The 12,274-nt window shown below is 41.6% G+C and overlaps 1 protein-coding gene across 3 annotated transcripts in view; it reads left to right on the top strand.

Annotated features, from left to right (window-relative positions):
• MICU1 (mitochondrial calcium uptake 1) overlaps window positions 1-11,496 on the top strand; it is a 224,330-nt gene extending 212,834 nt beyond the window's left edge. For all 3 annotated transcript variants that reach the window (XM_075935002.2, XM_075935003.2, XM_075935004.2), the window contains one exon: window positions 9,017-11,496. In XM_075935002.2, coding sequence (XP_075791117.2) covers window positions 9,017-9,177 — 161 coding nt within the window. In that variant the 3' untranslated portion in view covers window positions 9,178-11,496. The remainder of the gene's footprint in view (window positions 1-9,016) is intronic.
• The last annotated feature ends 778 nt before the right edge of the window (window positions 11,497-12,274 follow it).

Raw genomic sequence — 12,274 nt, 5'->3', positions numbered from 1 at the left:
TCAATAATATTTTCAAGGGATGAGTTGGATTGTATCTGACAAACCTTTTATCAGCACCAGAGCACTCTCCTATTGTTCCCCACTTTACAAATTATAATGTAGAGAAATATTAAAACACAATAAAAAGAGGCAGTCAAAATGAATGAGATTGAGATTTTTTTCTCCCCCAGTCCAATTGGCTTTTTATCTGTTATTTTCATTTCTGCTCTCCAGTTTATCAATATCATGAAAATACTGATAGACTTCAGGCTTCCATGGCATTGTTACCCATTTCATGGTGGTATTTGCTGTCCCCTTCACACTGTATTATAGTTTGCTGTTTGTGTTGTGGTCTGTTTTAAAAGCTCATATCTTTCCAGAGGGTTTCGTTAATGGCATTCAGTGTTCTCTGAGAGTTTTCATATGTCTAACTTAAGAGTTTGAATAGCTCACTGCAGAGAGAAAGGAGACTATCCTCTGCTCCCAGAAACACCATTTGTTTAACAAAAGTAGCAATTATGGCCTATTGTTGGCAATAAGAATATTTAGCACTAACAGTATTTTACATTTACACTAGCTAATTAATGATAGCAATGTGCATTGCCAAGCAAGAAGCTTGGAATTTATTCCCAGTAGTTTGCTTTTTCTGGCCTGCCCTTGTCACTCAGAAGCAATTTCAGGTTGATTAGTGAGGAAAATCATGAAGCTCAGAAGGGAGTCTCCAGCCAAACAGGATGATGAATACAGTGCAGGTCTCAAAAGTGGGAACTGAAAAATTGAAGTGGAAGAGATCAGAACTCCTCCAGCAGGGACACTGAATTAGTAAGTAGTGGTTAACTCAGTGGACAACTCAGTAAATAGATACACTGGGCCCTTACGAGCAGAACCAAAGTTCAATTAAAGAAACTAAGAACCATACTCTGTCATGCTGAATTAGGTTTGCGATCTCATAAGTAAGGATGATATTCCTGCAGTGCTGGTTTTCAATATCCCACTAACTAGTTTAATTTTTCTCTTGTGGACAGAAACTTAGGGTTGTATGTTCTTCTCTGTGAAGAGTAACAGAAACATTCAAAACTGCAGTATATATGCCAGCCCTTCAAATACTCAAGTAAAACATGACATTTTGGTAATAATTGGATTTTGCAAACCACAGAGCATCCTCTGGGCAATGGCATTTTGTGGAATAAGTAATGAGTGTTAGTCGTTCTTGCACTGTGAAAGTGAATATACTTAACTACAGATTCACTGTGATCATGTCTGCATAATGTGCGGCAAGCCAGAACTTAGTGCCATTTGTAATGAGACCAGTAAGACTGACTACTTCATGACAATGTAACTCTGAATATGGAAGTTCATTTGCAGCCCGTCAGTGAATATATTGGGTTCTTTGTTTAACCAGCTTATGATCCTGAGATGTTGCACTTTTCTATGACATTATGGCTGGAAATCAAGCCAGAAGTTGGGAATGGATGATGGGATGGATGGATCACTTAGGGTGTGTCTAGACTACCTAGTTTTGTCGACAAAAGTGGACTTTTGTCAACAAAACTATACCAGCGTCTACACTACCGCTGAGTTCTGTCGACATAACGTCGACAGAACTCAGCAGTTTTGTCGACGCTGGTATACCTCATTTTACAAGGCATAACACCTTCTGTCGACAGAACTCTGTCGACAGAAGGTGTTATTGCCTGTAACACTGCGTCCAGACTACGGAGTTCTGTCGACAAAGCAGCTTGCTTTGTCAACAGAACTCAATGTGTCTGGACGCTCTTTGTCGACGGAAGTTTTGTCGACAGTATCTGTCGACAAAACTTCCGTCGACAAAACGCGGTAGTCTAGACGTACCCTTAGTGATTACCTCTTCTATTTATTCCCTGTGAAGCATCTGCCGCTGGCCACTGTTGGAAGACACTGGGCTAGATGACCATTTGTCTGACTTAGTATGGCTGTTCTTATCAAATACTACTGCTCAACTGGAGAAGCTGATGAGCCAACTCACAATCATTCCAGCTTCTCGACAACACTGTCACAAAATATACCTTCCTTATGTAATTAGCACTTACATGGCATTTTACATTTTCAGAGTACAGTTATCATAGTATTTCTTTGAGGTACATAATAGTAAATAAGAGTTATCGTTATTATACATCTGGGGAAACTGAGTTTAGTAAATCCATAGGGCAAATCATTGGCAGAGCCAAGAATATAACCCAGGAAAATTCACTGTATCTCTAGTTATTCATTGGTAAATCAGGTGCTTTTGTTTCAAATATTTGTATAATAATGATTCATTACTTTTTGTTTGTTTTCTTTTAATATAGAGTACGTTTATTGTGTCCTCAAAAGGGTAAATGTGCTCACTATCTAAAGATATCCAGGGGACTGTGATATCACCCTTTTTGATATGTTGTCTATTCTCTGATATGGCATATGTGCGAATATATATTTTTTTGTTCACTGTTGCTTAAACTATAAATGCACAAAATATTCCTCTTTGCAAGTGTGTCCCTCTATATCCTCTCTTGCTTCCAGCTTCACATTCTTCCTTGTAACTTTGATGAAAGAAGGTTGAATCACATTTTTCCTAAGTAGTTCAATAGCAATTCGTAAGTGGATCTGCAAGGCAGATATTTTGATCTGTAATTAGAGTGAATTGAAATGCATCCAAATGGTTTCCATTTGCATACTCTCAGAGGAGATTCTGTTGAATGTTTTGATACCAAATCTTTAGAAGAAATGACTGTTGCTGTTAGAGACATCTCTTCAAAGATAGGAATATAGCATAAAAGCAGACACAGATCTCTTCTGTTTCATTTAGCCTATGTATACAGACTTTTCTAAATATGTAGAGCCATAGGGAAAATTTTGCTCTTCTCTTGATACTTTGCTGGAATTTCATGACCCTGATTTGCCTTTGGGCACAAACAAAACAGAAAACCCACCTAAAATACAAATTATTAATTCATTAAATATATAAATATGCTCCTATTGTCTGCCAGCAAGATGTTACCTGTTTTGTTCTAAAATACATCGGAGGAATTGATCAGCTCATACCTTAAAAATGAAGTCACCAGTTTATTTCCTTAACATGGTAGCTAGTCCTGATGGGGTGGGGGCAGGGAGGAAGTGCTAAGAAAATGAGACTTTTGTGGTCTTAAATGAGATTACACAGTTTCATACTAGACATAGTTATGTGGTTGTCTTTCTATCAGATAATATAGAAGATAAAGATGGTAATATTTGATTAAAAGGTGAACTTCAGGTAGACAAAAGGATTGTTATAAATCAACACAAAGAGCAGAAAATAAAGTTAGCAATGAGACCCTGTTTTAGGCATAATTATGGAAGTTTTCTAGTTCCTTGTATTTATGTACACAAACTGCAGAAAGCACATGGGAGTACTTTGTTCAGAGAGTTGTATTTCCAAAAGTCATTTTCAAGCCTCTTGAAACCAGTCTGAATCAATAATATCCTGTACCATGGATTTTATTGGGCTTCTCTGCCAGCGCATCATTAAAGCCACAGGAAATTGGACTAAGTACCTGTAGCCAGATTATTTAAAACAAAAACTGTTTGTTAGAGCTTTTTAAATCAGGATGGCCTCAAAGCTTTGCTTCCTTGGAGTATTTCTTGATTTACATGCAGAGTGGGCAAGGGACAGACTCTATAGCAAAAATACAATTAGGAAGAGACAGGCTGTCTCTTGAGCAAGAGTCTGAATGACAGACATGAAGTGGGAAGAAGCACTGGGCATAGAACTGTCAAGAATCCTTTCTTCTTTCCTTGTCAAGAGAAAGGAAACTTGGGGAAACAAACGTATGCCTACAAAATTGATAGTAAACTAGACAAGCTTTTTAGAGACCGAAATATATTCCAATTCATTGGAAGACAAAGGCAATGCATCATGTTGTGTGTCTGAATCTGAGAATATTCCTTTGAGTCTCTCCGTATTTTCATTACAAATTGCAGGGATTGTAAATTACCCATAAAAATTGGCTATTGACTAAAACTTGCCAAAATGAGTTCACCTCTAGGAAGTTTTTAAAATTATCTTTCTCAAAGATTGTGACGCTTTTTAAATTACTGCAGTGCAAAAAAGTCCTCTCGAGTTTCCATGTTCACAATACCCACATCTCCACTTCTAACTTTATAAAGTTTCAGTTTTGTTGTAATTATCCTTTTTTATCTTCCATATTTCTTTTGATAAGTCTCCCATCTTGGCAGATCTCTCCTTGTTCATTTTTCCATCTAAGATCCCAAGTGCCAGTTCTGTGTGTGGTTCAGTACCAAGGTTCAGAGACTGGAGTTTCAGCTTGTACCTAAGGTTTCATTGTGTTAGTCTGCTGAAGTCAAACCCTCATCATAGCAGTTTAGAGAAAGCTGTTTGTAACTCTTCATAGTCAGCTTTGGACTTAAATATCTTGAGTAATTTTGTACTGTCTGCAAACATTGCCACCTCATTGTTTACCCCTTTTTCTAATCTTTTAAGAATATGTTGAACAGCACTGGCCTCAGTACAGATCCTGCTATTTACCTCTCTCTCAATGTGAAAACTCACAGTTTCCTGTCACTTAACCACAAGAGGACCTTCCCTTTAATCCAGGGGTCTCCAACCTTTTTAACCACAAGATCACTTTTTCAGTTTAAGTGCAATGTAAGATCTACCTCAAACCCAAATACCCTTGCCCTGCTTCCTTCCCCCTTCTCTGAGGCCCTGCCCATTCCACCCCTTCTCTGGGGCCTCGCCCTGCTCGCTCCATCCTCCTTCCTCTCCAAATCTCATTCACTTTCACTTTCACCAGGCTGGGGTAGCAGGTTGGATGCAGGCTCTGGCCTTGGGCTAAAGGGTTCAGAGTGTGGGAGGGGACACCCTGCAGATAGGGCAGAGGGTGGACTAGAGGATAGGGCATTTGCTTGCGAAGCACAGAGTGGTGGGGTCAAGTCCTGCCCCTGCCCATCCTAGGAGCGGCGGTATAACCAACACAGGCTGTCCCAGGGATGGCCCTGGCTCCTGCATTAGGAATGCAAGATAAAGGACCTGCTGAAAGTAGGGCAGTGGAGTGGGATCTCCAGTGAACTAGGGATAGGAATCAGACTCTGGAGCACAGAATGGTGGGTTCAATCCCACCCAAGCAGCAGCCAGGTAACCAACACAGGCTGCCCTAGAGATGGAGCTGGCTCCTGCATTAGGAAAGCAGGATAAGGGACCCTCAGGAGGTGGGGTGGGTTCTGGAGTGGACCAGCACAGTGTTTCTCAACCAGTGGTACAAGTAGTGTTTGGGGTACTCAAGAGAAGTCAGGGGGAGTATAACAACTGAAATGTGGAGAAAACTGAATTTTTCTTTGAAGTTTTACAGTAAGCACTTGATCATTTTTGTACTTTTTACACCCCTCAAAAATTTCATCATCTACTCTGCTACAATTAAGTTGTTTAAACAAATGTGTTGCAATGGTAGAAAAAAAATTGTGTGTCTGAAAAATGTAGGTACTGGGGGTACTTATAATTTTTTTTAAAGGGATACTTTATTTTTTTTTAAAAAGTTGAGAAACACTAGACTAGGGGATAGGGCATTTGCCTGGGGAGGGCAGGGCTTTGGGCTTGAGAATCACCCATCCACCCTGGGGAGTGACCCAACAGCTGCCCCAGGGATGGAGCAGCAGTGGTAAGGCAGACTTACTCCTGCTCTGGCCCTGAAGCAAGTGGCATGTACAGCAGTGGTTCTACATGCTGCCCCCCATCTAGAGGCCCCAACCCCACTGGCCTCAGTTCTCCATTATTGATCAGTGGGAGCTGCAAGAGCAGCATCCATAGACCAGGACAGCAATTGGGGACCCCCTGCTCTGACTCCCTCAGGGGCTGCAGGGACATGCCAGGCACTTCCAGGAGCATAATTATCACAGGGATAGTTACTCCAGATTTGACAGGTTCGGCATTTTAGAACGCATTGCTCAAAGAATTAAATTTAAGCGTAAGAGAAATGAAAGTTATGAAATGCACAGGTCAGTCAAAAACAAAAAATAAAACACTTTGCAAGTAGTAAAAGTAACAACTACCCCCGTGTATGTGTTGGGTCAGGAGATGAGAGGGAAGGACAATGTGTGTTTGTGAGAATGACAGCAACACACAGTGTGTGTGAGTGACAGAGATTTGCACTGCCAAGCTCCCTCCATCCCCTTCTCCCTGTGTGGAGACAGGGTACAGGAGTGGGCGGAGGAGGGCACCCTGACATCAGCGCCCCCCCCCACCCCTACCCCCCACACACACACTGCACAGCAAGCAGGAGGCTCCCAAGGGGCAGCATGACAGTGGGTGGAGGGGCAACTCACTGATAGCTTCCCAGCCAAACCAGTCAGGATCCCCTGTCAAAGGCTCCAAGATCTACTGGCAGATCCCGATCTACTGGTTGGTGACCACTACTTTGATCTGAGCCTTTGATGAGGGACATTGTCAAAGGCTTTGGAAAAGTCCAAATATACTGTATCCCCCCAGATCAGTTTTGTCCACATGTTTGACCACATCCCCAAAGAATTCTAATAAATTGGTAAGGCATGATTTCTTTTTAGAAAAACCATGTTGATTTTTACTAACTATATCATGTTCATCTATGTGACTGATTAGTTTCAACAAGTTTGCCTGATACTGAAATTAGGCTTACTGGCCTGTACCTGTCAGTATCGCCTCTGGAACCATATTTAAAAATCAACATCATGTTAGCTATCTGCCAGACATTTGGTTCAGAGGCTGGTTTAAGCACTACGTTATATATATAGCACAGTTAGTAGTTTCATATTTGAGTTCCTTCAGAACTTTTTAGTCCTGGTAACTCATTGCTGTCTAATTTATCAATTTGTTCCAAAACCACCTCTATTGATACTTCAGTCTGGGACAGTTCCCAAGATTTATCATCTAAAAAGGATGGTTTTGGGGTAGGAATCGCTTTCACATCCTCTGCAGTGAAGACTGATTCGGTTGATTAATTTAGCTTCTCCACAATGTCCTTGTCTTCCTTGAGTGCTCCTTTAGCACTTCAGTTCTCCAGTGGTCCCCCTGACTGGCAGGCATCCTGCTTCTGAGGTAGTTAAAACAAATTTGCTCTTAGTTTGTGTCTTTCACTAGTTGCTCTTCCAATTCATTTTTGGCCTGTCTAATTAAACTTTTATATGTCACTTGGTGGAATTTATGCTTCTTTTTATCTTCCTCATTTGGATTTGACTTCGAATTTTTAAAGTTCTTTTTGTCTTTGATCCCTCATGTTCTGTTATTTAGCCATGGTGGAATTTTGGTTTGTTGTCTTACTGATTTTTTTTTTAATTTGTGGTACACATTTAATTTGACCCTCTTACTATGTTGTTTTGAAATATTTCCATGAAGTTTGCAGACATTTCTCTCTTGGGATTATTCCTTTTCATTTCCATTTAACTAGCTTCCTCATTTTTGTGTGGTTTCCTTTTGTGAAGTTAAATGCTGCTATGATGGGTTTCTTTGATATTTTCCCCCTACTAGAATGGTAAATTTTAATTACATTCTGGTCACTATTGCTGAGTGGTTCACCTCTTGGACCAGATTCTGTGCATCATTTAGGACTATATAAAAATTACTTCTCCCCTTGTGGGTTCCAGGATTTGCTGCTCCAAGTAACAGTCAGATGTTGCCATGTGCTGCTTGATATAGGGATAAAAAAAATCTACCAAATTATAAATGATCACAGATGGGGCTCTGTTATGATCCACTGGATTTTTGCCACCTCTGAGTCTCACCAATGCCAACATTCAATGTCTGACCAACATGTGAAATTTTCCTTTTTGCTATGAAAATACAGGTTGTACTTCCAAAATCTGGGACTCTGGTCCAGCAACATCCATGGTCTGGCAGGGCCATGGATGCTTCTGGAGCAGAGAGCCCGGGGGCCTAAGGGCAGGAGGGCCAGTTAGGCAGGACATCAATGTTGGCAGCCCAGCTGAGGGTAGAGCGGGACTGGGGCCGGAGCCCTCCAGCAGCCCCCAGGAGTGCGGGGGCAGAGCCAGAGCCCCACAGCTGTCCCCAGCTGTGCGGTGCCTGTACTGGGATTGCACAGGGCCAGGGTCAGAGCCCCAGCCCTGCAATTGCTTCCGGCTGCACAGGAGCGAAGCCCCACGGCAGGAGCTGGAACTTGTGCTACCCAGGGAGCCAGCAGTAGCTGGGCAAGCAGCCCAGCTAGGTTGGAGGGAATGGTGGGCAAGGCAGGATTGACTGCTGGGGTAGCCTGCCAGCAGCAGGTGATGGGCTTGGGGGCCGGTGTCAGGAGACCTCCCCTGGTCTGACAAATTCTCTTGTTTGAGACCAGTCAGGTCCCAATGATGCCGGACTGAAGAGGTCCAACTTGCACCAGATAAGTCCAACTCTAGCTTGAAAACTAAGTTCTTGAACGGGTCATAGAATGGAAATATAACAGCTTCTGCTGTCATGCATTTTGGTTTAAGAACATTGTGACATACTTTGTGATTGATTGCAATCAGGAGCATTAAGCATTTTGATAAAAGCAGTTATTGTTTCTATTAGTAATTGGGCCTTATCCAGAAAGGATGCAGAATTGTAATTGGTGATATAATAGTACTGTGAAAATTAAATCTCCAATTATTTGTCTCAGTTGATTGTCCTGAAATGATCCCCTGGGGCAAAGCATTTTTCTCATGTTGCAAAATATGAATTTCATATAAAATTGAAGTTAGTTTACAATTTGCAATTTCCAGCTTCCTGCTGGGAGATGCCACTGTGCTGAAAATCAGCGCTGTTCTGACACCAGGAATACAGTGGTTTCAGCCACTCTGAAATGCCCTTCTTAATCAACGTCAACTTCAAATATATCTTTAAATTGGTACATTGCTTCCAGCACTTTTCATGGCCTGACCTGTTAGGAAATTCATGGAAAACATGAACCACTCTCTTTCTCTACTGTAAAGAAAAACAAGCTTTTGGTACTACCCTCCAAAGGTTTCTGGGCTTTTCATTTTTGTACTTTGTTACTGAACATTTCTCTTCTTCTTCCCTTAGGGAATGGAGAACTGAGCAACAAGGAATTTGTTGCCATTATGAAACAGCGGCTTATGAGAGGCTTGGAGAAGCCCAAAGACATGGGATTTACACGACTCATGAGGGCAATGTGGAAATGCGCTCAGGAGACAGCTTGGGACTTTGCCATGCCCAAACAGTAACTGCAGCAAATGGAGAAACCTGGCTTACAACATGCTAATGGGACCATAAATCTACCTGTACTGCTTCTCCAGAACATACCATTATCAGATGTTCTGCACACAGAAATCTACTGAATGACAGTAGACCCATTGCTAAATTGAACTAGAAAAAATCACCCAGAAGACACAAACTGTTAACAGCTGGAGTTTTTCCAAACACTAGAACAGAAATCAGAGCCTGCTGTGTCTTCTGCTTTTATTTTTCCTTGGCTGTTGCCTCTTTAATATTAATCTCTCAGGAAAATTACAAGAATAATTAGTTCTGTGTATTGCAGCCTTTTGTCTCCATGGTATGCTCCAGTGTCCAACAAAACCAGGATTTTATGTAGTACTGAATACTGACAGCCTCAGATAACAATATTGTTTGGAACAGCCCTATATGTGAGATACCTCGTAGAAATCTACTACTACAGAAACACCTAGCAAATCCTAGTGCTCTGCTCCAGAATTATTTTTAGTTAAGAGTTTAAGCATTATTTACAAAATGTGTATTTAGAATGACCTTTTGAAAGCGAGCTGGGGTGTGTAGAAAACGGTATCAACCTTTGTTTATTATGGAAGCTGTCTAGAGAATTAAGAGCAAAGGGGTCCAGCAAGAGTGAAAAGAATTTCTACAGAAGCAAGTTCTGTGCACTTTGTTTTTCCTCGCTGGATTTCTTATCTTGCAGTCTTGAAATATTTATGCATGGTGAAGCAGGAGTCTGAGTTATTGCTGGGATATAAGGAGTTTAAAATAGCTTCATTTCCCCCTATTTTTCTTCTTCCTCAGAAAAATCCTGCCTTGCATAAGCAATCTAATATATATATAATCTTTGTAATTCTCTTTTTAATAAGGTTCTCCTCCCTCGTTCAGATTGGTCTTCTATATGGGGTAATGGCTTTAAAGCTGCTATTTACTGAATGCTTGAACATTGTAAAATATTTCTTTAATTACACTGGTTCACAACAAAAGCAAATGCTCATCTTTCTTCAGTTTATGGGAAGCCTCATGACTTTAAGTCACATTTGACTTTGTTGGCAGCAAATCAACAACAATTTTAATCTCTCTCTGCTGAAAATGAACTCCTACTAAATGTGAAAGTAGAAAATACAGAGCATCAGTTTTAGAGAAACCTGGAGTTTGGAATTCTGTTAATCGTTCATTCTCACTCTGGTAAATGTGCTTGTTATTTAGAAAGGTTTCATATGGTCAGAGTTTGTCAAAAAATCTAATGACAGAATGTACCTAAAGCAGGGGTGAGAAAACTCAAACCAGGAGGCCTGATGCGGCCCCTGCTTGCCTGGATGCAGCCTTCAAGGCTCAGACCGCCCCTCCCCCAGCATTGGGGAGCCCACATTGGCACTCCAGCCCTCACTCCCCCTGCTGCCCTCCTCACTCTCGCCCCCGCAGGGCTGATAGCACACAGAAACTACTAGGTTGGGCTCCCCTAGGCTCTGGTGTGAAAGAGAAGGATCTTTCTCCTCAGCTGGGGGCTACGTCAGTGACGGGGTTGTTTTGGGTTTTTTTTTATTGTTTTGTTTTTGTTGGGTTTTTTGGGGGGGGGGGGAGTTGCTTCTTATTTGTGTGCAGCCCCAACTGATTTTTCTGTGGGTCAGAGGCCCCCGGCCCAAAAAAAAGTTTTCCCACCCCTGCCCTAAAGTATAGTGATTGGAAAGCTATTTCTCTCTTTCACCTCCACACTTGAACTTGAAGTCTGACAAATATTTAGCTCTCCCTAGCTGATCTAATAATATACTGCACAATAAACAAGTATGCATCCAAATGGGAAATAGCATTAATCCCAAGGAAATCAAGACAAATGTATTGTCCCATCAGGTTTGGGCACCAATACAACAGTACTCTACCAATCTCTTTGAGACTCCTCTGAGACACCTAATTTGAGCATTTCTCAAGCTACCCATGCAACTGCTTCCTTCATTTTTTTCTTACACCCATAAGTCTTCCTTACTGGCTTTACCTCTGGATGATGGGAAATAATTTTTCCTGGGACTGATGAAAACACATCATGAAAATGCTGTATTAGTTCTTGGGCTGCTTGTTCTGTTAAGGTTTGAAAGGAAACCATTTTATCCAATCCCAAAAGCCCTAGAATCTTAGGACCTAGAATTAGTGTTATCTTGTCTGGATTGACAAGGAAACTTTCCCACTCCCACCTTGCTACAACATGTTCACATGAAAGATATTTTTCTTTTTCTTTTGCTGAATGAGTCTTGGGTGCAAATAATTTAGCAACTTCGCATGTACAATTTCAGAGCTATCAAATAAAAAGATATCACTCCTGTGTCTGCCTGTAAACCATCAAACCCCAAGCACATTGCATGACTATTACTGTGCTCCTAATTCACTTAACAAATTTTAATTCTAGAACATCTATTTTCATGAGAGAGCACGTTCCATAGAGCTCAGGTGATCTGAAGAAGAGCTCTGTAGAGCTTGACAGCTTTTCTCTTTCACCAAAAGAAGTGGTACAACAGAAGATTTTACCTCACCCATCTTGTCTGATATCCTGAGACCAACAACACTGCAAAATCTGTTTTTGTGACCATTGTCTCAGCCTCACACTGTCTTCTACTGTGACAATGGTGATAGTCTTCAAATTCTTTTCATTTCTTTTTACTTTGTGTGTGTGTGTGTTTGGTTACTGAAAATCACCATCTCCTCAAGAGCTTCAGGGGGTAGCCGAGTTAGTCTGTTAGGGTATGTCTACACTACCCCGCTAGTTCGAACTAGCGGGGTAATGTAGGCATACCGCACTTGCAAATGAAACCCGGGATTTGAATTTCCCAGGCTTCATTTGCATAAGCGGGGAGCCGCCATTTTTAAAACCACGCTCGTTCGAACCCTGTGCCGCGCGGCTACACGGGGCACGAACTAGGTAGTTCGAACTAGGCTTCCTACTTCGAACTACTGTTACTCCTCGTGGAATGAGGAGTAACGGTAGTTCGAACTAAGAAGCCTAGTTTGAACTACCTAGTTCGTGCCCCGTGTAGCCACGCGGCACAGGGTTCGAACGAGCGGGGTTTTAAAAATGGCAGCGCCCCGCTTATGCAAATGAAT

Source organism: Pelodiscus sinensis, chromosome 8 (assembly GCF_052426305.1).
Source record: "Pelodiscus sinensis isolate ZL-2025 chromosome 8, ASM5242630v1, whole genome shotgun sequence".
NCBI lineage: Eukaryota > Metazoa > Chordata > Testudines > Trionychidae > Pelodiscus > Pelodiscus sinensis.
The sequence above is the reverse complement of the archived record's forward strand: the minus strand, read 5'-3'. Positions and strand labels throughout refer to the sequence as shown.